This window comes from Gopherus flavomarginatus, chromosome 5 (genome assembly GCF_025201925.1).
Source record: "Gopherus flavomarginatus isolate rGopFla2 chromosome 5, rGopFla2.mat.asm, whole genome shotgun sequence".
Taxonomy (NCBI): Eukaryota; Metazoa; Chordata; order Testudines; family Testudinidae; genus Gopherus; species Gopherus flavomarginatus.
In genome coordinates this window covers 77,346,726-77,372,391 of record NC_066621.1, presented here as the reverse complement: position 1 = coordinate 77,372,391, position 25,666 = coordinate 77,346,726, and the positions used below count along the sequence as shown (strand labels likewise).

The 25,666-nt window shown below is 44.7% G+C and overlaps 1 protein-coding gene across 2 annotated transcripts in view; it reads left to right on the top strand.

The window, feature by feature from the left end:
• Positions 1-19,215, top strand: part of ABTB2 (ankyrin repeat and BTB domain containing 2) — a 221,828-nt gene extending 202,613 nt beyond the window's left edge. For both annotated transcript variants that reach the window (XM_050955270.1, XM_050955269.1), the window contains 11 exons: positions 438-539; positions 4,389-4,485; positions 6,115-6,250; positions 8,142-8,368; positions 9,282-9,460; positions 10,390-10,495; positions 10,597-10,699; positions 11,776-11,866; positions 14,568-14,636; positions 15,694-15,807; positions 17,051-19,215. In XM_050955270.1, the coding sequence (XP_050811227.1) occupies positions 438-539; positions 4,389-4,485; positions 6,115-6,250; positions 8,142-8,368; positions 9,282-9,460; positions 10,390-10,495; positions 10,597-10,699; positions 11,776-11,866; positions 14,568-14,636; positions 15,694-15,807; positions 17,051-17,248 (1,422 nt within the window). In that variant the 3' untranslated portion in view covers positions 17,249-19,215. The remainder of the gene's footprint in view (positions 1-437; positions 540-4,388; positions 4,486-6,114; positions 6,251-8,141; positions 8,369-9,281; positions 9,461-10,389; positions 10,496-10,596; positions 10,700-11,775; positions 11,867-14,567; positions 14,637-15,693; positions 15,808-17,050) is intronic.
• Positions 19,216-25,666: the final 6,451 nt, after the last annotated feature.

Below are 25,666 nucleotides of genomic sequence, written 5' to 3'. Positions count from 1 at the left end.
ACTGCTCATCTTTGACTTGTAAATAAGCAGGATCGGTTACAAAATCTCTCCTGGCAACCAAAAGCTCCAGCTTGTGGAGTTTGTACACCAGACCCACGGAAGGGCCTTCCTTTCAGAGCTCATTGTTTGAAGGTTTTGGGAGAAATAAAGTCCAAAGCCCCTTGGAGCGCTTGGTGGCTGAAATAATGATTGACATAGGGAGCAAATAAGATCTCCTTTTGGAAAGAGCAGCCACTAAGGGAAATCAATAGGCACATTAGAGAAGCCTAGAAGATAAATCACAAGGATTAGCACTGGCAGCACTCTCGAATGGTGTTAGTCTGTCACCACCAGCGGTTGTTATTCCCCAGGGAAATGCCAATTACAGTAGAGTCTGAAGAATATGGGAGAGAGACAGAGACTGCAATGGTCAATAACTGAGCTTTTCATGTGCCCAGGTTCCTGGCAGCAATCCCCGATACCCCTCAGTCCATCCCGACAGCCGGCACTGGACTGCGCTTACCTTTGCTGTTCTACATGGACACATCTCCGTAGTTCAGGTAAGCAAAGGGAAGGGAGACACAGTTGTCACGAATCCTTAAAATATACATTGAGAATGAGGGGTGATATATTTCTCTGCGCACAGGGCAGGGAGCCAGGACCTCCTAGCTTTTAAACCCAGCTCAGACCCAGGTTCCCTTTGTGGCTTTGGTCTACAAGTCTTTTTAAAATCACTTCTTATCCATGTACCTGTAAAATGAGGGGAATGTGACTTCCCTTAAGAGTGCTTTGGGGGTTGATTCGTTAAGCTCTGGAAAGGCTTTAACAATGAAACATCCTACAAATTCTGATTCTTTTTTCTAATTACTATTTCTATATTAATTACTTGTGTTTTTCTGGACTCAGAACAATGTGGATTGGCCACTAACTATGGTGTCTGGTGAACTGGTGCTTTCAGGGGAGCGTGTGAAAGTATGGGCAGAGTGCTTGGGCAGCATATTTCTTGAAAACATTTAGCTATGGTCTGAATACTTTTTATAGGTGCAAAAATCGAGTTGCCTGTCCATTCCTTCTTAAAAGCCCGCTCCTGAGAGAAGCAGAGCACTTTGTGCTCCCTTTGCATGCCCTGCAAGTTGCATGTTCCAGCCCTAAAAGCTGTGACTCTCCTAGAATAGGGTCTGAATGTATCATCAGTGAGAGTGCTGCTACTTCCAGCCGCTCACTAGGTACATTTGGATTCCTTTCCTGCAAGCTCTGTGCATGCTCATTGCCAGCCTTTCTGCTGAATTCACACAGAGGGCATGCAGAATTGGGTGCTGGGGGTGCCTTGTGGAGCCCTCCAATGTACCCACCCTCTTTCTCTAACTTCAGGGTGAGTTCAAAAGTGATCCACAGGAGGTTTTGTGCTGCTGGTGAGGCAATAAGCAATTTCTATTCAGCTTTCAAGGAAGACACAACTATAAGCTAATGTGGGGAGGTTTCATATTTCGTTATACAAATGTATGCAAATGTTAATGCAAATTAGATTCATTCTTCATGTCCTTGGCAAGTTGCCAGTGCACTCTTTGGCTTTTCAAAGGTTGTACAATTTTAATTTACATGTGAGATAATACATGTGATACTCTCGGGAGACAGTGCTGAGAATTACATCAACAAGGCTCCTTGGACTGAACTTAGCCTTCTGCTCCTCTGGGCCGTATTATGTTGCCTGCAGTGAGTGTTTATTCACTTAGATGTTTTAAGTATTTAAACTTCTAAATCTAATGTCAAAACCTTCCCTACAATGATGATCACTGAAAGAGTCCTATCTCCGCTTTCTCTGAACGTAGTAAAGCCCAGTGGAATTGCCTCTTTCTTGATATCCATGACTGGATTTCCCAGATCTAGCTTCTCCATCAAGGGAGAAATAAATCAGTAAGTAGAAAAAATCATTGTCCTCCACCAGCAATATTATGCTGAAAATGTAAATGTGAAATTACCAGGCACAATCATGCTTCCAGTCTGTGCCGAGGCAAGTGACGTAATAAATTGATGACCACCTAGGGCTCAGTGATTGTCATTGTAGCACCAGCATGAATAGAACCCAGATCCTCCTGCCCCAACAGCACAGGTTTTTGCCACATGAATTAAAAGGAGACTCTCCATCAACTACCAGCAGTATAAGGCTTATGACATATAGCTGGATGATTCTGACTCTGGCCAGTAGAGGAGCAGTGGTTGTCCCAGAAGGAAGAATCCCAACTAGCTGCCTTCTGTGGCTATGCATGGTCAATGGGGTGTCTGCCCCTGCCTGGAAATATGAATGTCCAAATCTGCTTTGTTATTCTTATAAATGAAGGGTGGTTCTTCAAGTGCCGCTCCCCATATGTATTTCCCATGAGGGTCTGCGTGCGCATCATGTGCCCGAGTCTAGCAATTCTAACTAGTAGTGTCCATTGGCCTGCACTTGCACAGCAGTTCACCTCATGCATAAGAGCCATGTGCAGCCCATCACCTCTCCAGTTCCTTCTTACCGCCGCATGGCCTGCGTCAGAATCCCTGTGTCCATGGATTTGTCCATTTTATCCTTATTCTCTAAGTACATTTGTAAATAGTTTATATTTGTATAGTTAGAACTTTTGGTATAGTTAGGCTTTCCACTCCCTATAATGGGGACTCCCTGACCACGGTCTGGCACTATGCCCAGAGTCCCAGCATTCAAGAACTGCGTCTCCTGCCCTCGCTTCTTCACCATGAGTGATGCTCACCAACACTGTCTCTACTGTTTGATTGTGATGCATGTTGCTGCAAAGTGCAGCATCTGTTGCTCTTTTCTGCCATAAACCTGTAAAGCTCATGAGCATCCTAAATTCCTCCCCAAGGTTATTTCAGATTTTCATGTCAACCAAGCTATCCATCTATCTGTTTTTTCCCCCAAAACCCCATACCTTAGTTGAGGAGAGGAAGCTGCGTTCCCTCAACATCAGATGCACCTTGGCGTTCTATCTGTCGAGAACTAAATCTATCAGAAAGTATCCTAGGCTGTTTCTTGCCATAGTTTAGAGTTTGTAAGGACAAGCTGCACCCTGTCACAGGATCTCTAAATGGATTTCTGGGTGCATCATCATGTGCTACCAATTAGTGCACATCCCTCCACCTGATGGGGTAAGGGCAGAGGCACAAACTGCCTCTACAGAATCAGTGCATGAAATACCATTACTGGACATATGCAGGCAGCTATCTGCAATTCAATTCACACCTTCACTAAACACTACACGCTAGTTTAAGTCTCCAGTGCAGACCCAGTAGAGGGAACTGCAATAATTCAAGCATCTGTCTTGCACCCCCACTCTAGTCTGAGTATTGCTTGTCAATCACCCACATGTGGAATACAGACGGGGACCAGCACTTGAAAAAGAAATGGATGTTACTTACCAGCAACTGGAAATTCTTTGAGATGTGTGGTCCCTATCTGCCCTCCATCCCCTCTGCTTTGGATCTTACTAGATTTGCGGTACGAAGAATTGGAGAGGCATTGGACCACACTGCCTCCTATGTCCTCAGTCTGAAGCCCAAGGTAACTGACTGCACCTATGCAGGCCAAGGGACACTGCTTGTTAGAATTTACACGCAAATGTACCATGTGTCAAATGCAGCTAGGGACCACACATCTCAAAGAACTTCCAGTTACTGCTAAGTAACCTCTATTTCCTGCCAGTTGACTCCACTCCGCTTGATGGTGTCAATGTGACTTTGATACTTTTTGCTATTTAAAATTTTTGAAAAGGATATTGTCCCCACTCCTTCATGGCCAATTACTGCTTGATTAGCGCCAGTCTGCTTGAGTTGGGGCTAGTGAACTCCTGGCCAAAGTAAAGACACAGTTTTGTGCCCCAAATGAGGATTAGGCTTCGTGGGTGGCAAGTCAGGGAAGCAGAGCAGTTTGGCCTATTGTGGCAAATTCCCTTAGCCATCTTGTCTGCTTCTTGCACAGCATGTAACCAAATGGCAGGGACTTCCCACGCTGCAGAAGCATCTAACCCTTTTGAAGCTGATGAAAATGTGCCCATTGGGATACAATAAATAGGAGCCTTTAGTCTCCTGTCCACCTGATAACTTCCACCTGAACTAGACTGACTATAACAAAAAAAAAGTACAAGAAAGAGAGAAGAAAGAAATAAATCCCTAAAGAGATGTTAGCCATGAGTCCCTAGGCTTCAGTCCCAGACTCAAGCAACAAACAGATGCAGGTGAGAGGTAAGTGTGCCTTGTGATGGATATTTTTCCTTTAGTTTTTGCTGAGCTCCCTTTGTGTTTTTCACCCTTTGCCAAGGACCTAATGGGTTTCTCTCCCAACACACAGGCTCTTCTGTTGTGTCTTTGTGAATTGCTCTGTTCTGAACTTCTTTTCTCTGAATGGTCTTTTGCAGCTGCTCTTGGATGCTGGTGCCCATGTTGAGGGCTCCGCAGTTAACAGCGGTGAGGACAACTATGCTGAGACCCCACTTCAACTGGCTTCGGCAGCAGGTGAGTCAAAGACAGTTACAGTTTCACTCCCAAGATCAAGGGAAAACTATGGCAGAAGTATTGCTATGGGTCAGATGTTTAGCTTGCAGGGAGGGATAGCTCAGTGGTTTGAGCATTGGCCTACTAAACTCAGGGTTGTGAGTTCAATCCTTGAGGGGGCCATTTAGGGATCTGGGGCAAACATCTGCCTGGGGATTGGTCCTGCTTTGAGCAGGGGCTTGGACTAGATGACCTACTGAGGTCCTTCCAACCCTGATATTCTATGATTTTAGTTACAAGTTGGGATTTATTTGCATTGTACTTTAAGCCAATTAACAATGAAAGATAAAATGAAAATTTCAAACTAGGTAGCTTCAGGGGTTAGATAATGGGATATAGTAATTTTTTCATGCCTAAATCACTAGTGGAAGCCTAGCCCAGGTTAGCAGTATCTGAGAGTTGTTACCGTCTCCTGTTTGGTGACCAACCTGAAATGTGTTGCTGTAAATCAGCTCAGTCCACATTTACCACTGCCACTAATTATCACTTCCTGCCAACAGTCTCAGCAGGGAAGCCAAGTGCTGAGTGGGACTGCAGTGTGCTTTCATGGGGCAGCGTTGGGAAAGTTAGGCTGCCACTCTCCATCCTCTGCCTCTCCTGGAGCTGAACAGCCTCCATGGCTGTCAGACTAGCATCTTTCATCAGCCCGAGTCACACTGGGAAAAAATGTCTTAGTTTTGTACAAAGATCTGTGTTTTATCTCATTTGTTTAAAAAAGAAACAAAATTTTAGGCCTGTTCTCCAAGAAGGTGCCACATCAGGGGTTTACATGGCATGTAAGGACTTACCTGTGCCAGCCCAAAGATCATTATTATTCTCCATCACCTGCAGCCTACCATTTGGTTTCCCTCTGTTCTTCCTCCATCATTTGAAGCCTGATTATTATGGGATGGATTCTCTGGTTTGTTCTTTTTGTGTCATCCCAATGGCATAAAGGGAGCAGAAGGTCGTCCTCAAAGCTCTTGTAGCTGGCTCTCCCACCACCACTCCTTGCAGCCTCTGGCAGTGGGGTGGAGGGTGGCTGGAATGCATGTTACTCCAGTTGTCCACGGCTGCTGGATGACCCCTTGGGGGGCCATAGCCAGCTAGCACAGTTTAGAGCAGCCCCCAGATTTTCTGTTGGACCCCCTTTTAGCTACACTCAGCAGGAGATGACAGCTGAGAATCTGGCCCTATTGAAGCCAGATACATGTACATCTGCTTGCAGTGTAGTTTGACTTCAAGATGTTGAAACACATGAGGGAAATGGTACTTTTGTTAAAAATAGTAAAAAATACCTCTCTCCCCCCCCCCATTTATATATAAAGATGTGCCTGTGCTTCAAACAGAATACAGGACTGGGTGCCAGAACTCCTGGGTTCTCTTCTGAGCTACCTCTAAGTGGTTGTGTGGCACTGGGCAACTTAGCCTCTCTGTGTCTGTTTCCTCCATCTGTAAAATGGGGGTGGTAATATTTGCCTCCCTCTCAGGGGTGTTGTGAGGCCTAATTAACGCTTGTGGGGTATTATAGAAGTGCTCAGGACAAGTACTCTATGCCTTTTAAAGGATGCTGGAAAATGGAATTATTGTTACTTTTCTGCCAATTCTTAGGGAACTACGAGCTGGTCAGTTTGTTACTGAGCAGGGGCGCAGACCCCCTTCTGAGTATGCTGGATGTCAATGGGATGTCCTCATCACTTCACGAAGACATGAACTGCTTTAGTCACTCAGCTGCACATGGGCACAGGTAAACCTCTGTTCAAGATCAGCCTTAAATTGAAGACCCTCTCAGTGCGGGGAGTCACATACAATTGTACAGATTCACTGAGGTCTCTTGCCTGAGAACAAAGTTGTAGGCTACCCTATCGCACACAGGCTGTATTGTGGCCTTACACCACAGTTCCCAGACCAAAAATCCATATCTACACTGGTCTAGGAAGTGTTGCTAGAACCCTCCTGGCAATAACCATGTTTTAATGCAGTAGAGTCGCTACATTATTGTGACTTTAGCGTGGCCAGACCCTGCATTTACTTTTGAAATGCAGCCTCCAGATTGAAAAGTAATTATCACTTTAAGTGGTTCTATTCCCAAAATAACTGTGTAAAACTGGCACCTTCTTATTCAACAGATGCAATCCCTCTGGGTTTGCAGATCTATATTTTAGTCACTAAAGTCAGCAAATAAGTTTATCCTGCTTTTTTCACACCTGTTAGCAGCACTACAGAGCCACCACAGCTAGGAGAGAAGGAGCTGGATTTGTTTCTGGGTCGGACAGCAACATCAGAATTGTTAAGTTCCAACCCCAGGGCACAATTCCGAAGATGTGGGTTGCATGTGTATGCTGGAGGCAGAATTTAATGGCATTGGGGTTGCCGAGGTGTAACCTGAGGCAAAATTAGGTCTGCCGAAACTTTAATAAAGATGATGTGTGAATCAGAAAAAAACAGTTTGGCTCTTCCTTCCCAGGCTGCGTTTGCAGGGTTGGTATTTAGAAATAACATTTTATTATCTGTAAACTGATCCGGAAATCATTCTAGCCCAGTCTCCATCAGAGAAATTAGCATTGGTTTAACCACATTGATATAGTTATACCAATTCCGAACCCTTAACCTAGGTGTATTGCAGCAGCATACAACTGGGCTTATATCAATGCAGCACATGCTGGAAACTTAACAGATTGAATCACAACAATGTAAACCTCATTTTATATTGGTGCAGTATATCTGCATTAAGGCTTGGCTTCCCAGGAACTACAGTGATGTAGTTATACTGGCAAACATTTTCCTAGTGCTACTTTCCATGATTCAAGAGCATGTGAAATGTTGCACCTTATCTTTTCAGGGTTAACATCCTTGATTGTGCAATGTCTTATGGTAAAGCATCTGATAGGTTAATTGTGCCACAGTAAGAGTCCTCTTTCTATAACATGTTCTTACTGTGCAAATAATGAAGTTAAGCCTCCTATTTCTGGATGATTTTTGTGGGAGGGTGATTAGAAGGCATGAGATTATGTAGTATCAATTCATGCAGAAAGGGTAAAATCCAGTTCTTTATGCACTGAGAGCGCCAGCTAGTGGCAGTTCAGCACAACATCTTATGTGCGCTTGATTGTCTTGGATAGCCAACATCTGTCCCTTAAGGCTTCTTGCATCTGTAGGAAAACGAAGGACCCAGGCATTCTAAAGGGGACCCTTGGGTGTTAGACAGAGGCAAGCCATTGCTAGTGATTGCTGGTCTGCCAGCCACACAAAGCAAACACTGGTGGGATTTGATAAAATCAGTCCTGACTAAACAACTGCCATAATAATGTTTGAAGACCCAATCATTAGAGGAACCCAGCTCCATTTCTGAGGGGAGGAGGAAGGCATAGGTGCTGGAACTAGGAGGGTGGGGGGTGCTACAGCACTCTCTGGCTTGAAGTGGTTTCCATTATATACAGGGTTTACAGTTTGGTTCATTGGCTCTCAGCACCCCCACTAATAAAAAGCACTGCTGGAGGAAGGGTTCATCTCTGGAAAGAAATGAGTCACTAAGTCAGGCTTCCAGGACTTCTGGGTCCAAATCACCCTGCCTGGCCTGTCTGGTTTATGGGCCTTTCATTTATTAAAGAGCAATTCCTCTTCTTTTTCCTCCACAGAAACGTGCTACGCAAGCTCCTGACCCAGCCCCAGCAGTCGAAGGGAGATGTTCTCTCACTGGAGGAGATTTTAGCTGAGGGAGTAGAGAGTGACACTTCCAGCCAGGACAGCTCCAATGAGGGGCAGGTCAGGCTGTGTAAAACCAGGATGAAGGCCTTGCAGGAGGCTATGTATTACAGTGCTGAGCATGGCTACGTGGACATCACCATGGAGCTCAGGGTACTCGGTAAGGCAGGTTCAAAGTAGCTAGAACCTAATAATCTATCTCTGCAAGAGCAGGGATTACAGGTCACTAGGAGAAGGGACTGCACCATCAAATTCAGACCTGACACACATTGATGGGATCTTAGGGTAGTCTCTAATTTAAATAGAAAATGACATCAAACTGTTTACTGATCACTCAGCTGCATATTCAAAAGGATCTACTGATTTGGGATGTCCCAATTTCTGGAACAGCCTGGGACCTGAGGATCAGAGCAGCTGAGCCCTTCACTCCACTCCATTTGAAGTCAGTTGGAGTTGTGAGTGCTCAGCACATCTGAAAACTCAGGCCCCTCTGAAGTGTTTCAAGTTGAGCTCTCAAAACCAGAGACAGACAATGCCCAGGCATAGGATTTGAGGACCCAGAGTGCACCTCTTCTTACACCTGTATGTAGTCGACTGAAGACTTTGGAATGTGCATGTCTTGATAAGATAGCTCATCAGAACAAGCAGGCCGCAATACTGAATTATAGCAATCACAATGGGTTTATATAAGATTGGTTATTCCCTATGCTGTAATGGTGCAGCTAATCTGCAGAATGTAGATTGCAGAGAAAAACAGTGCATGAAATGAAGGTTAAAAGGGTAGCAGGCTTGGCAAGAACCAGGAACTCCTGAATTCTAATCTTTAGTCCTGACACTGATTTTCTCTGTGACCATGAGCAAGTCACTTCTTTCCTATGACTCAGTTTCCTCACTTTTAAAATGGAGATTGTGGTACAGTTGCTTCCTAGGTGTGCTGGGAGGGCAAATTAGTTGTGTAAAGCACTTTCAAAATAAAAATAGCAACTTAAATGCTGCTGCTGACTACAACAAGAGAGGAAATACCCTCTTGCCTGCTATTTCAGCTCCTCACTTTCCCTTGTGTCTGGTTACAGGAATCCCATGGAAGCTTCATGTGTGGATTGAGTCATTAAGGACAACCTTCTACCAGTCTCGCTATTCAGTTGTGCAGAACCTCCTAAGAGAGTTTGTCACTATTAAGGAGGAGGACTATAACGAAGAGCTGGTTAACGAAGGGCTACAGCTAATGTTTGATATCCTCAAAACCAGCAAAGTAATCATTCATTTTTTAACAATATGAAGTTCAAATCCTTTGAGCCAGGTGTTTCACAATTATTTGGTTATTGTTTGTACTAGAAGCAATGTAAACCCATGTCAGGGTCCCAATGAATTATGGATGTACAGACAGCCATGGCTATGTTTACCCAAGCTCATGTAATATTGCACTACGTGGGCTCAAGTGAGACGGGATCCAATACTTGCTTCCTCCATGTCAAAGATGCTCATTCTAATGGAAATGGAAATCCTTGTATAAACCCCACTTCAGTGATTTGCTTTTGGAACTGAGTGCATTTACAGTAATGAAAGGGATGAGCCTCAGTTCCCCAGTACTTTGCAGGTGTCAGTAGCATCTCATCTACCATCCTGGAATTTTCTGAACATTATTATTAGCTGTTAGTGAACAGCAATCTTCTTCTTTCTTTTGAAAGTTGGCCTGACCATGCTTCCATTGAATTCAATGGTAGTTTTTGCATTGATTTCAGTGGGAGTAAGATCAAGTCCTATATCGTTGTACTCTCCCTGGAGATAGCAGGGAGAGGAAGTGGCTGGTTAAAATCTAATGCAAAATTTGAACTTTAAAATAGTGCAGTGCAGCACAGCAATCTGGTACATTAGGAACAGAGTTTCCTGATAAGCCATACTGTGGACTTTGTTGTGTAGAAGTTGGGAGAGCTTTGCTGTGTAAGGATTGAGCTCTCTTAAATTAATTCTTTTTCCTTGACATGTGTGTGCTATAAACTTGCTGAGAATATTTTTGTGGTGAAATTCACCCCTCTGCACAGAGTCCTGATAGACAGAGTAGTCCTTAAAAACGGTAAAGCAGCAAAAGGACAATTCTTATTATATAAGCAGCAAGCAAACCTTACAGCCTGTGGAGCCTACTCTTAAGCACTAATGATATAAATTCCTTCTTCCTTACAGAATGATTCTATCAACCAGCTGCTTGCAGCCATTTTCACCCACTGCTATGGCAGCAGTCCTATACCCAACATTCCTGAAATACAAAAGACATTGCCGGCCCGGCTTGGTGAGATACTCAGCTTTATCTCAGTTTCCACGGAGGTTTTGCTTCTTCTCTTTGCCATGCTGCAGCGTTTTAAAACCCGCCCTCCATCTTTTTTCCAACAGATCCTCACTTTCTAAACAATAAAGAAATGTCCGATGTAACTTTTCTAGTGGAAGGAAAGCTGTTTTATGCACACAAAGTCCTGCTGGTGACTGCTTCCAACAGGTGCGTCAGCCTCCATGAACTACACCTAGTAACTGCAGCTGTGTTATTTGTGCTAAATGGAGATTAGTAATGGAGGACAGGGGCCCGTAATTCCTTACCCGGATGAGCAGCCCTTAATCATCAATAGTCTCAATGGAGCTACTGGCATGAGTAAAGGCTACTCACTTGAGTTTACATGACCAAGCCACGGAACTTTTAGAGCCAGATTCTTTGCTTACACTCAGACCATTAGAGTGGGGTAAGGCCTGATTTTCAACCCACTCCCAACGCAGGTTAGAACGGCAAGGGGGCTGCTCTGACATGCACTAGTGGTTAATGTTTTCTAAGGAACTGTTCAACAGCTGAGTGTAGCTGGAGTGCAACTTGCTCTGGCTACTTCCTTCCCACCCCCCTTGCCTCTCACCCCCCCCCCCCCCCACTGCATTCAAGGCCGAGGGAAGAACAGTGTAGGAGCCAGCTATTCTAGCTCTGTACTTACTGGAGCCTGCCTCACCCCAGGGAAGTCCTCAGCAAAAGTGTTAAGGCCAGATTCTGTCCTCTTTTGCACCCCAGGAGGAAAGGGGAGTGAGGGAGGTAAAGAATGTGGCTCTTTAGCACTGTGTACTTTAAAAAAAAAATACACTGAATCCCCAATATATTTTGTCCTTGCTCCTCAGATGGAGATATTGTTCAGTTGATTCTATTATAGGATCAGTTATTTGCTTTTAAAACTACTATTAATGCAATGTACAATTCTCAGGATTTTATTCAGCTCTGTCTCACGCCAGTTTTATGTGAATCTAATGCCATTGATTTCAGTGCAATTAGAGCACCTGAAAACTGGAGTAACATGGGAGTGAATTCAGTGCTGGGGAGTTTACAGATTTTGCTGTCAGACGTTTACAGTTTAGTTGCTGTTAAAGATGATGGAAACTTATTGATTGATTGTTTTGGAAAATATAAAGTATAAATGCAAATACACTAGGACCAAGATTCTCCATCCCCTTTGCTTACTAACAATTAATCCAAGCAAAGATGATGCAGAGTGGCAAAAATGCAGGAATCTATTATGCAAATTTCTGTCTCCATTTTCTCAGGTTTAAGACCCTGATGACCAACAAAACAGAACTAGACAGCCAAGGCAGTAAGACTGTTGAAATTAGTGATATGAAATACAATATTTTCAAGGTATGTAAATTATGTGCATCCTTACCATTAGCACTGTTTGTCTCCTCCTGTACTTACTGTTAAGCAAAAGCTACAAGTTCTAATGCCAGAGATAAGTGATAACACCAGCAATTACACCAGTTCAGGTTTTTTAGGTGTGTTCTGATCTGCATCCAAACTTGTCAGCTTGGGCCTAGCTCTGAAAAGAATAGGATTGGATTTTTTGTTTTTAATGCAGCTGATCTCCTTCATAAAGGAGCACAAATGAGGTCTTTTATTGACTACTTTTTTGTAGTTCTGGAAGTTCCCAGGCACAATTTTCATGCTGTGTTAAGCAAAAAAATAAGCCTGGTTAGAGCCGGAGAACTGCCAGGCTTCACATTAATTCAAATCAGACTATCAGAAGTCTGTCAGGCTCTCTTTAAAGACTTGACGCTGAGAATTCCACTTTTACTTTTGTTGATGTTTCCATATTTAAGTGACCTGAGGGAGGTTCATTCATGATGAAAAGAGGGTAGGTTTAAAAAAAAATAAAATAAAAAAAGGCAGGTCAGTGAAATCCAATAGTCAGGCATTGTTCCAGCTTTCCAAATCTGCATTTCAAATTAGGAAGGAAATGTGCAGAATAAAGAAATCTGAAAGTGCAGAACAGCTGAAAGTCTGTAACTGTTTCACTAAAGTGTTTAGGACTCATCCTGGCTTTCTCCCTCACACTTTCTCTCTATGGTCATCACCACATAGTATCTCTGCATCCAGTGGGAATAATTTGAGCACAGAAACATCCCTACTGCTCTATCCCAAGAGGGTTTCCTATGTTTTGTAGTTGAATTGAAAAGCAATTGCAATGTCTGTATCCAAGCTGTGCAGCTCAGGCCCATGACCTGAAGAGAATAAAGTTGAGTGTATTAAGGCAGGTCTCCTTAACATAGCATGAAGAAGATCTTTGATCAATGGGCTTTTGTGATTCAGGAAACTCCAAGGCATGATTTTCAAGTGTGGTGTTTGCAGTGTCAAAGGGGGCAGGGAGAAGATTTTGCCTTTCTGGACAATGTGGTAGATTGAAAAGTAATAGACTGAAAGCCGTAAGAAATGACCACTAAAGGTGGCGTTTTAACGAAGTAGAGAGGGAGCAGATGTGTGAGGAGACTTTGGGGCACATTTAGAGGACACGAGATTACCTACTAAAAGTGGTATCATTTTCACTGTTTTGGGGAGAGAATTTTGCCTAGTGGATAAAGCACTAGACCAGTGGTTCCCAAACTTTAACAACCTGTGAATCCCTTTCACTAAAATGTCAAGTCTCATGAACCCCCTCCTAAAAATGAGTATTTCCAGGGATTTTCTCCTTTACCTGAGTATAAATTATAAAAGCAGTGATCTTTAAAATATTGTAATGATAAATAATAATTAATAAGTGTGTAATAAGCATGTCATACAAACAATTTTTATATTTTCATTACATTATGAAAACGGCAATGCTTTTCCAGTATCTCACTTTTGTAACTTGTATCATTTTGAATAAGCCTGTTACATAAGACAAGGCTGCTATATTTCATCAAGGAGTATCAGATGTGAAACAGCATGAAGGTATTTAAGAAGCCAACTCAAAATTCCTCCTGCACAAGCATTCAGCTCTTGAGCAGTCCAAGCAAACAGCGCACATTACAAAAAAGCTTAAACTTGTTCTTCATAATAATTTATAAAACAATACTAGCTGCCTATTTAATTTTAAAAACAGCAAAAAATATCCATCTCCCTTTCCATTGCTTATAAGGAGTCTTGAAGATTCAATCTCCTCAGTGTGATAGATATGCTTGCTTTGATCTGCTTAGCTCTTGGAAGTCCAGGGGCTCCAGGCTGCTGGCCCTGTGCTGCCCACGGTCCCTAGGGCCAGCTCTGTCCGCCATTAGGGATTTTTTTCCCACAACCCCCTTGTAACATTTCGCGAACACCCCTGTTTGGGAACCACTGCACTAGACTGAGATTCAAGAGACCTGGGTTCTGTTCAGCAGCAGGCATAGGGATCAGGTTTTGCTAGAACGATGAGCCCCTGACTGCAGCTGCTTGGCACTACTGCAATATAAATAGTAGTGAATGGGATGACCTTGGTTTTCAAGTGAAAAATCAGTTCCCTGATAATGGGCATGGGGAAGTGGCAGGAGAGTGGTTTTGGAACAGTAGGGAGGTGAGCATGGGAGGGTGAGAGGAAAGGCTGCCCATGCCTGTCTCCTCAGCCTAACAACCCCTCTATTTCCCTGCCCCAAAACCTCTGGCTGAAAGACTTGAGGTATGGGGAGGCTTATTGGAAGCTCTCGGGGGAGGGCAATGTGTCACCATCTGGCAGGCCATACTGTGCACATGCATTAAGCTAGCCTGCCACCAATTTTGCTGCCTGGCAGCTCCTGGATGCGGCTAGCCTGCAAAGCTTTACAAAAAACAGGACCCCTGGGGAGTTTTTACAGGGGCCTTGCGGTTGCTCAGAGACACATTGTCATCCTTGGCCTAAATTCCTTGATGTGGCCCCCTTCAAAGGGGAAGAAAGAAAAGAACATTGGAAAGCAGCACAGCCAGACCATTAGAAAATGTCAAAGCTGTTATCAAGACCCACGGGAAACTGGAGCTGCGATTTCTGTTTGTTTGCTTCCTAAGGCAGCATGGGTGTTCAAATTCCTCTCTGTCCTGACTGACAACAGCTTCAGGCCTGGCTCTTTTCCCATTTCAGATGCTGATGCAGTATTTATATTATGGAGGAACAGAATCAATGGAAATTCCCACAACTGATATCCTAGAGGTGAGAACTTTTTCTTCCAAATGCAGTCAGGGATGATGGGTCGTGGAAGCCAAAAGAAGCTGGAGCTTTGAAAGGAGGTGATGCTTTCAAAGCACATAGTCAATACGGCTTGACAAGTGACTGCTGGGGAAGATGAGAGCAGCTACCAGTGTTTCTATGGGACGTCTCATGTGGCTGCTTTATGCACACAGAAAAGTGTTAAAACCCCTAGTATCCTTTTAGGAGAAAATAAGGAATTGTGGAAGATGAGATGTGTTTTGGGGTCTCAGGAAGTTTGTGTCATCGAAATAGGAAGCAATTACTACTTCAGATGGCTTATGCAGAACAAGGGGATCTGTATGTAGATATGGTTGCCCCATCTCAAAAAAGATATATTGGAAAAAGTTCAGAAAAGGGTAACAAAATGATTAGGGGTATGGAACAGCTTCCATATGAGGAGAGATTAATAAGACTGGGACTTCCCAGTTTGGAAAAAAGATGACTAAGGGGGGGGATAGAGGTCTATAAAATCATGACGGGTGTGGAGAAAGTGTTATTTACTCCTTCTCATAACACAAGAACTAGGAGCCACTAAATTAAATTAACAGGCAGCAGGTTTAAAACAAACAAAAGGATGTATTCCTTCATACAATGCACAGTCAACTTGTGGAACTCTTTGCCAGAGGATGTTGAGAAGGCCAAGACTATAACAGGGTTCAAAAAAGAACTAGATAAATTCATGGAGAATAGGTCCACCAATGGCTATTTACCAGGATGGGCAGGGATAGTGTCCTTAGCCTCTGTTTGCCAGAAGCTGGGAATGGATCACTTAATGATTACCTTCTTTGTTCATTCCCTCTGAAAACCAGAAGGTGCACAAATTTAAGAATGCAGGAAGGCGCTTGCTACCTTCATTCAGTGCTATACTCTAAATAACGAAAAGAGGTTGCTATGTATATTCTTCTTCATTGGCCTTTCTGCTCTCACAGGAGGGCTAGCGCTCAAGAGAAGGAGCTAGAAGATCCCTTGAGGAAGGAATGTAGTTTGATTTTGAAAAGCGTCTCTCTTGTCCCAATAGCTGCTGTCTGCCGCCAGCCTGTTTCAACTGGATGGCCTCCAAAGACACTGTGAAATCTTATGTGCCCAGACCATCAGCATGGAGAGCTCTGTTAACATCTATAAATATGCAAAGGTAAAGGCTGCACTGTCTTGTTTAGACCCCACAAATGTCTAGGAACACAAGCACTTCACATGCTTCCTGCTGTGTGGTATTTTGGACAAGAATCAGGGTGCATGATGATGCAGGCATGCTCTGGTTGGGCCAATTCTGCACCAAATTTGCTTGCAAAATTAGAGTTTGTATCCAATCTGTAATTTAATACAAATGACCCAACATGTGTTACCACTAGGAACACAGAGGAGCAGTTCAGCATTCCTGGCAGTCAGCAGGAGTGTGGGATGTACTAGAGAGGCAGGAGCAGGCTGCTGAAGATTACATCAAAATATTTAAACATGCTATTTGAATTTTACCTCCTGTTCACTTTTTTGCATTATGTCAGTCTAGTGTCACTACACAGTTTCAATGTTAGAATCTCATGCACTTGCCCAAGGCTGCTGTGTTTGGGTTCCCAACAGCCAAGGGGAAACCATTCCATTGGAGGTTGGGGGGGGGGAGAATTGAGTTCCTTATGTAACTTTCATAAATTCTATTTCTGTTAAGAACCCCAAAACCTTTGGGAGTTTCTAAAATCCATTGCTTTTCCGCCATCATAGTTGTGTCTTCTCTGACAATGCTGAAATGGATGTAACTAGGTAAATAATTACTGGGAGAACCAAAGGAGACTATTTAGGAGCTAAGAGCCAATGGGACAATCTGAGGCACTCACAGGCATGGTATTAGAGTGGCTCTTCCCCATCTCATTCTGTGCTTTGGTCTAGGCATGCGCACTGGATCATATACACCATATTTCCATGGCTACTCACATTACATACCAGCTGGCAAGATTCCTTTGTTGTGTCATGATGCGACACATGGACTCCAGGCTCACACAAAACAGGTATCTTGGCCATTTCATCAGCCAGCTGGTCTTTTCCTTGAAGGGCCACTGGACTGTGGCTCAGGTAACAGCAGGAGATCAGAGGATTAGAAATAAAAAATTTACTTTATCATCTGAAAAATGAACCTCTCCGGCTGCATGCACGCACACAGGGGGAAGAAAAAGAGTGTCATTCATAGCACGAGTATCCTTTCCATTAGCATTTACCAACTACATCATTACATACATACCCTTTTTCCCCTAACAGTCCTTCGTTTTGCAGGCATCCTTCCCAATGAAGCTGTCAGAGGGAAAGGGCTTAGCAGTGGCAGCTGTGAAAATGTGCTTTAATCTGTAGGGCTCACAGAGAAGGTCACTGACTCCTGTTCTGTTTTACAGATTCACAGTGCACCTGAACTGGCCTCGTTCTGCAAGGGCTTCTTCCTCAAACACATGAACTCTCTGCTGGAACAGGACTCGTTTCGACAACTCATCTATGGCAGGAACAGCAAGGTGCAGGGTCTGGACCCTCTGCGGGACCTGCAGACAACGTTGGCCAGTCGACTGCATTCTATTTACATCACCTCAAGGGTGTGAGGCAGGGACATCACACTGGCACGGGACTTATCCAGCCGGGGCTTCCAGGTCTGTCTTACGGAACCACCGGCTCATGCTGAAAGTCCCCACAAGCTGACGCCTTAGGGCAGTGATTTCTCTGGGGAGCTGCCACAAATCTAATGACAAAGGCGAGGAGGTGGCTTTTTCCTTCTGTGCTGCACAGCATCAGAGCTACACCAGGACAGCACCAACAGGAAAAACTGATGCAGCAACTGAAGAACCTTGTCCAAAGAGCAGATCTAAGCTGCCGTTTTCATAAGCACAAGGTGAAAGCTGCTAGGGAAACAGAGTGTGGATGCAGCGGAGTGAGGCCTAACACTGGGGGTGTTTCTAACATGCTAATCTAAACTGTCTATTTACAAACCCCATAAGGTTGATTTAAAAGCACCACTGGTGTATATACAAGGGCTGATAGTCCTTTAATCCCATGAACTTCTGAGCATTCGGTCACCTGACTAAATATGTATAGTAATTAGCACACAGACTACCACTGTAGCGATAAACAGCAGTTTTACACATGGCAAAAGACTCTAGCATTATTTCCCATAAATTCTTTGCACCTTAAGACGTACCTTCTCTCAGCCTTATGGGTTACAAAGTGTGAGAGACTAAAATAGGCCTCTACAATTATCTTTTTTCAGTAGCACCTACTTTGGAGAGTTTAGCCAAGTTTTGATCTATTGGTCTGTGTTCAGTGGTGGCCAACTGGAAAGAAAATAGCCTACCCTATTTACACTATAAAGGTTTGATCAAATGTCTTGTAGTGTCCAACTGTCTGGGAATGACACATGGACCACTCTTGTGTGATTAGGGACTGATGCAATAAGAGGAGGTGCTTTTCAAAAATGCTGTGGCAGGAAGTGCAGTAAAACCTAGTGCTGTGCTGAGGGGCCTACGTCCTAGTATTGTGTGTACCACTGGACTCCCTTAAAGCCAAAGCCAAGCAGAAATGTACAGCTTGTTATTCCTTGATGCTGTAGATGGCCTAGTGTAGAGAAACATGGATGAGAGGAAGTCCTGACTCCTAATGCTGGCTCTGACACAAACTTGTGGCCTTAGGCAAGTTAGTTCTCTCTACAGCTGTGGAGATGGAAGTAATGGGGATACTTCCTCATCTACTACTTCCCAGAGGGGAGGGAAGGATATACTGCATCATGCTTGCACACATTAGCTCACCTTTGTGCTCTATGTCTAGGAAATATTAAGGTTGCAATACTTAAAATTAGATACTTCAAACCTAGCACCTAAGATTCACCATATTTTCTTAGAAGTTTCTGCCCTTTGTAAGCTGTCAAACTTTTTTAAAAAAATACAAGCACAGGCCTTAGAAGCAAAGATGTAAGGTGGTAGTAGGATGAGTGGACATCAGTCACCATTAGCTATAAAACACCCCCTACAACCATTCCCCGTCTGTTAACACATACTGAAAGTGTTAGCTAAAATGCTTCATTTTGGGGGTTGGGTGGGGGGGAAGCTTTCAAAGTCCAGTTAGCATTTCTTGGAGAGCTGAACAATGAAACGCTGAGGGGAGAAGATTCAGGCTCAGCTGAAAAGAAGAGTCAAGGTTTGGTGGAGGAGGGGAAAGGAAGGGCAGATTGCAGCATCTCCAGCTAATTGGTCAAAACCCGAGGCCCCTGCCGGATTGCAAGTCCCAGGTGGATTGCATGACACGAGTGTGCTTGGCAAGTCAGGGACCCGTAAGTCTTTAGACTCAGTTGGAAATTGGCTGGGAGCACCAGTTATTCTTAGCAAGGCAGAGGCTGTTCCAGCTTTACCACTGAAAGAAACCTCAAAAAGGCCATAGACTGGAAAATACTTCAAAGAGCTGCTCCAGCTATCTGTACAAAAGCATAGGTCCAGTTTTATTGCTGTAATATTGTCTGTTAACTGTACATTAATGTCATTTATGTAAATGTACCAGGATTTTGCTAACAATGTAACATTTATGCTTTGTGTTTTGACTCAGTTACGAGGGGCTGTAAGGGGGTGGGATGAGCTCTGTGGGGGTGTGTCAGAATGTGTGTGAGAACATGCATGTTTGGAGAGCACACAGTAAGACAAAAGGGTGTTTAACACAACTGCCAAGTTTGGGCTTTGCCCACACTAGGATTTTAGCATATTAGATTGGAGGGCAAGCGGGGCAGGAGCATTTACCACATGGTAACATTTTTCCACTCACGAAGACAAGGCTGGTCTGTACTTATACCTGTGTGTGTGTAGGGACAGGTGTGCCATTTACCTTTTGTAGATTGGAATAGTTCTGAAAATGGGGTGTAGGAAGCATTTTTATCCTGCCACTGTCCAAGAAGGTACAAGGAGAGCAGAGGGAAGGAGTTGGGTTTCTACCTCAGGTAACACGAGGGGATTTGTCTTTCCTTCCTGAGAATCACTTACATTTTAGGGCACTGAAGTTATTGTCAAACAGGGAGAAGGTGAACTAGAAAGTGAAAAAGAAAAATCCAAATAAAAACATTCTTCAGGAAGAGACGGAGGTAGGACCTTCTTTCAGCTCTTTAGGGCAGGATTAAGTATCTCAGGGTAGGAAGTGGTGGTGTAGAAATCCTCAGCAGAAGCCAGACTATAAGGAAAGTGGTTTGATGACATAGCCAATCTTTGACTGAGAAGCCCAAATGTATGTAATTACTGTAGTAACCTAGCAGAGGAGCTAGTGGGCAAGTCTCAGCTGAAGATAGACAGATTTTCCAGGGGACCCATTTTACTCAAGGAAATGTAATAAATATTTCCCTCAGGAGGTTGCCTGGCTACCTGTTCCATTCTATGCAAATCAAGGACTGTCAGCAGATTACCAGGGCAAAGTTTGGGCACCTCTGGAAAAAAGCACAAAACTTCAAAGGAAATACACAGTACATACATCTATCTCATTAAAGTGTCCTTTGCTGAGTTTCTGGCACTTGGAGACAGACACTCAAGGACTGCGTTCTCCAGGCTCCAGTAAATATTGAGCTATACTTCAGAATAAACCTTTGCACATGGTGCCCTAGTGCTAACAAAATGGAATGTGCCTAGTTCAGGCTCCTTATTTGCACATGTGGAACAGCTGGGCAGTTATCTAAAGAGGCTCCTGTTACGTAATAGAGTCAAGGAAAACAAGGTGATTTGCCCCTGTGGGTTGGAGACTTTGTTTAAAGATGGAACCTACCTTATTACAGTCTTAGACATGGTGACTTAAGGAAAAATTCCTGACAGATGCACCCCAGTACTGTGAGGGGGCCAGTGCCCCAGAGAGATTGACAAACCTAGAAGCAGTTGTCCCAGTGAGGTGAAGACCCAGCTAGACGAGAGTCTGATTGGGTGAGGAAGCACTATGTTTTCTCCCACAAGGGATGAGTTGCCTTATGTTGGGGGTACATCCATGCTTCATTTAGTCATAATATAAACCCCTTTGCATAAAGACTGGCTAATGATGTATTACAGGGCCAAAGCTCACAGGATTCTCTGGGACTCTGTTGGCTCTCAAGCACTCTCTTCAATGCCCATCTCCTACACTAGAGCAGCCATGGAAGACAAAATGTTTGGAGACAGGGCCAGTCTATAGTGCCAGGTCTGACATTTCACAGATAGGGCTCTCAGCTGAACCCAGGCTCATGCTACAGATGCAGCGATTTCATGCAGCTTGTCAGAGACAGGGATTATTTCCAGAAGTGGACTGCAAATGTAGATTTCAGAACAAAAAGACTCCCCCCACCCCCACTGTAGTCAGTGTCATTCACGCCACCTCTGGGCCTGTATTGATCACATAACCATTAAGCCCCTTTTGAGCCCCTCAGGTAGATTGCTGGCCTAGTTTACAGAGCAGTCACAGCCCATTGCCCCACAGCTGCACTTGGCAGGAGTGGCAGGTTATTAGACCGAGTGAAATTCTCACCTCGCTTTGCTCAGTCGCCCAGGGAGGGGAAAGGATTTTACATCTCAGCTGTCACCTCACTTTCAGTTTGGCTTTGCTCTGAGCCAGGGGAGGCCTTTTTTTGTTGACTGCCAGCCTCTGGCGCCTGCCTCCGCGACTCTGCTCTCACCCTAATGTAGTTTCCAGCTATACACACCTTGTGGAAAATGAGTCTAGGCGTGTCACCAATACAGATGCAGCCCTATGATCATGGGGTCTAGATATTCAGAGAGCTTAAGGATACACTATCACAAAACCTAGATGGAGGAGAGGATTAAGGACCAACAAATCTCACTGCTTTTACCTTGCCTTCTCCAATACCAACATATGGCAACAGGTACATTTACATTAAAAAAAAGAAATCAAACAACCCCCCCCCCCCCACACATACTATCAAATCCATACACTCCGATGCACATGCTTCTCCCTCTAGAGGGAGGAGATAGCTGACTAGACAATGACAGCTTGCAGGCCTGACTGCCTATTTGACCACAGTCAAATATCAACTATTCCAGCAAGAACATGCTAGTGCAGGCAGCAGCCCACCATTCAATTGTAGCACGGGGCTGTTTTCATTTTTTAGAACTTGTGTTTCAATGTTTTGCATTTTACTAAGTAAACTTTTTTGGCAATTAGACAAGTGTGGGAGACCATAAAATATTGCACTTTTTGTTATTGTTCTAAGAAGTTAGTGCTCTAACTATTTAACCAGATAAGTGACTGATTATTTTGGTCCAGTCAAATGCCCAACCCCAGGATGAGACACCAAGCGACGTGACACAGATCTGTAGCCACGCTGCTTAATGCCCTACTGGAAGGCACTCAGATACTGTAGGAATGAGTGTGGTATAAAAACAGCTACAGAAGAGAATAAAGATGCTTTTCCCTCCTTCCCACCCCTTAATTTATGCATTGCTATTTAAGCCAGAGGGGCTCCCTACTCTAGCACCTTGCTCACATTCAGGCCATAGGGACTCACCTCCTATAGCTGGAGAACAGACCAAAGGAGCACCCTGCAGATCCTCAGCTCCCTCCTCACCCACCACCCCCATTCACAGCACCAGTTCTGTTTCCTCCTCTCCACCCAAGCTACCTCTCCTAGAGGTCAGGTAGGTCACTCAGCTGTCAAAATAGCTCATAGGTCTCCAAGAAGGCAGGCTGATTCCACTGACAACTAGGTCATGCCTATCCACCTCCTGCTGAGAGAGCTGCTCAGTTCATACATGGCTTTTCCATTTCCTTCCAATTAGCCACTCATTGCAGGCTGACAGGGTCACTGCTGCACACAGGGGAGAGAGATCTACAGCAACAGCTCAGCTCCTACTTCAACATGCTGGGCCAAGGCACCAGGAGACAGTTTTGAACCATTAGAGAACTGGCCTTAAGGCTTTAAGTGGGTTATGGAAACAGTCCGACAGCACTCACACCAAATGCATTACAGGAACTGTCAGGACTGAAGGGGAGGGAGGAAGGGCTACTGGAGAAGCATGTGCAGTTCAGCTGGCATGGCCCTCTGCTATAAAGCGCATGCAGAAAAGGGACTGCATGTCTGATTCTTCTGGATGTCCATAACGCCCTCCACTGGTGAACACATGCACAGAAAGAGTAACAGGAAAGCACTCCGTTCCTGGACATATAATCATAGAATGTAAGGGTTGGAAGGGACCTCAGGAGGTCATCTAATCCAACCCCCTGATCAAAGCAGGACTAATCTGCAGACAGATTTTTACCCCTGTTCCCTAAATGACCCCCTCAAAGGACTGAGCTCACAACCCTGGGTTTAGCAGGCCAATGTACAAACCACTGAGCTATCCCTCCCTCCAGTGAATGTTAAGGGCTTTTTGCGGGGGTGGGGGTGGAGAAGAGCGAGGACCTTCGCTTTTGTAAGAAAAACAGATCCCATTCTATCCTCTCTTTGTGCTCAGAGATGAGTTGGGGGGATGGGTGAAGGGTCAGAGATTAGGCCAGGGTACAATGGCCAGGTGCTGGCAAGGCAGAGGGAGCATTAAAGTCAGAGTTTAAAGGGCAACGCATAAGCCAAAGAGGAACTGAGTTTCTGAAGCCACCAGATAAATGGAAAGAAGTTCCTTTCTAAATGTCACATAATAGGAGGCTATTTAGAAGCACAGAGAGATAGTGGTGAAGCAACAGATTTCTGACCAAAGGGGCTCTGGGCTCTGATTTTGAAGGAGACACTGTAGCAGGGCCGGCCTTAGGGTGGGCCATGCAGATGACTGCCCGGGACACCGTGATCAAGACGGAGGTGCACACTGTGTGGAGTCAGAAGCTGCTCCCAGCTAACGAAGTGCTGGGTAGGGGGTGCCCAGATTTCTCCTTTACAATGGAGGAACATTGCGGGGAGCCATGACTCAGATGCTGCTCACCCCCCAATATTCCTCCATGCTCCCCCAGGGACCTGGGGGGAGGAGGAGAGGCTGAGAACAAGGAGCAACACCAAGAGCTCCATGCATCCAGGTCAATTTCCCCACCTGGGCTGTGCTGTGCAGCCAGCATCACAAGCTGCTGCTTTTCTGCCTTCTCCTTATGCAGCCCAGGTAATGAAAGTGACCCAGAGAGCCCTGACATAGCTCCTCCCTTCACTGCCCCCTAGGGGTTTGTGGTGGAGAGAGCGAGCAACAATGCCTGCTGCTCCATGCATTCAGGTGGGCACAGGCGGCAGGGCTCAGGATGGGGGTGCAGAGGTTGGGGCAAAGGGAGCACCACACAGAAAGAGGCCAGGGGCACCAAAATGCAGGTTTGCCCAGGCCTGCACAGTGCTGTCCTGGGGAGACTGCTACAACTAGCACAGACCAGCCATGGACATTTAAACCACTGGCAAGGAGAGCAGCTAACAGGAGAGCTGCACTAGTGACAGTACAACAATGGAAGTGCTTAGGATTGATTCTTACAGAAAATGGGAACATTTGGCACTTGGTGGCTAGGAGAACAGTGAAACTTTGGCTCTGCCTAGGAGATACAAACAGGGCAGCCAGGAAACCCTTACAAAGGTACTATTGTAGCCTCAGTAGCCAAGAAAATTGCCCCCGTCTTTGAACTGGGGAAAGTAAAACACTAGACTAACTCTGCAGAGGAGTATCTGCTCTTATTTTAGCTTCTCATGAAGCTAAATGGATGAATTTCAACAAGCTCTTATTCTAAGCTGCAATTTAATCTACTTGACTGATCTAAAGCACAGACAGGGAAAATGTGGTTCAACTAAGCTTGTAAAAATCTGGTGCCACTTATTGTAGCACTTGAGGTTTTTTGTTTTCCACAAGTGACTGATGAACAGAAGGAGGGATCCAAAGGAAGTTAGTGATCACGAAGTTTACATACTCCAAACAACTGGAAAACAGCTCAACTGTGGATACACTCCCTTCCTTGCAAAACAGTCAATATTCTGCTTAGATAAAATAGTATCTATCCCATGAGCTGATTAGAGCAGTTACTTACTAACATCTCAGGAGAAGTGAGAGCCTCTGACCAATTTCAGAGAAATTAGTCTGTATCCAACGCACATTCAATAGAGCAAGAATCTATAACCAGAGAAGACCAGAGAGCGCTTAAGAAAGAAGTCAGATGAAGAGCAGTTAACAGGTCTACGCTCTTACATTTTGCTGGTTTGCTTAAAGAATCCAGTTGAATCTTACCCACTCAGGATACCAAAGGTTTAAAACCCACTTTAGGGTCTCCCCAGAAATAGGCATTTCCACAACCATGTCCTGAACAGCACAGGCAGTAACAGTTGTTACAGTAAGAGTATGTCACTCATATGCAAAGTGTCACTTGACCAATGATATTTTCATATATTGTAACTATGTAATCTGAATTAAAGAATATTTGAAAACTAGACAGGGGAACCTGCCAATGTAACACATTATTCCTGCAATGCCTGGCTATAAAAAACAAAATGAAGCCATTTGTTTGAAAAAACATGACAGTGTGAGTTAGCAAGCTGTTCAGGTGATGTATTATCCCCACCTGAACAGACAGAGCAGAGGTGGGCAACCTCTAGTACCCTGACAAGCCGGGCCAGTTTGTTTACCTGCTGCATCGGCAGGTTCAGCAGACTGCAGCTCCCACTGGCTGCAGTTCACCAACCCAGGCCAATGGGGGCAGCGCGAAGTGCCCCGGGCTGAGGGATGTGCTGCCTGCGGCTTCCCGCCTCCCGCATTGGCCTGGGACAGCAAACTGCAACCAGTGGGAGCTGTGGTTTGCCGAACTTGCCAACATGGCAGGTGAACAAACTGACCCGGCCTGCCAGGGTGCGTACCCTGGTGAGCCGCGTGCCAGAGGTGGCCGACCCCAAGATAGAGGTTCAGAGAATTTATGTATCAGAGGGGTAGTTGTGTTAGTCTGGATCTGTAAAAGCAGCAAAGAGTCCTGTGGCACCTTACAGACTAACACGTTTTGGAGCATGAGCTTTCGTGGGTGAATACCCACTTCATCGGATGCATGTAGAATTTATGTGACTTGCCCAAAGACACAAAGGA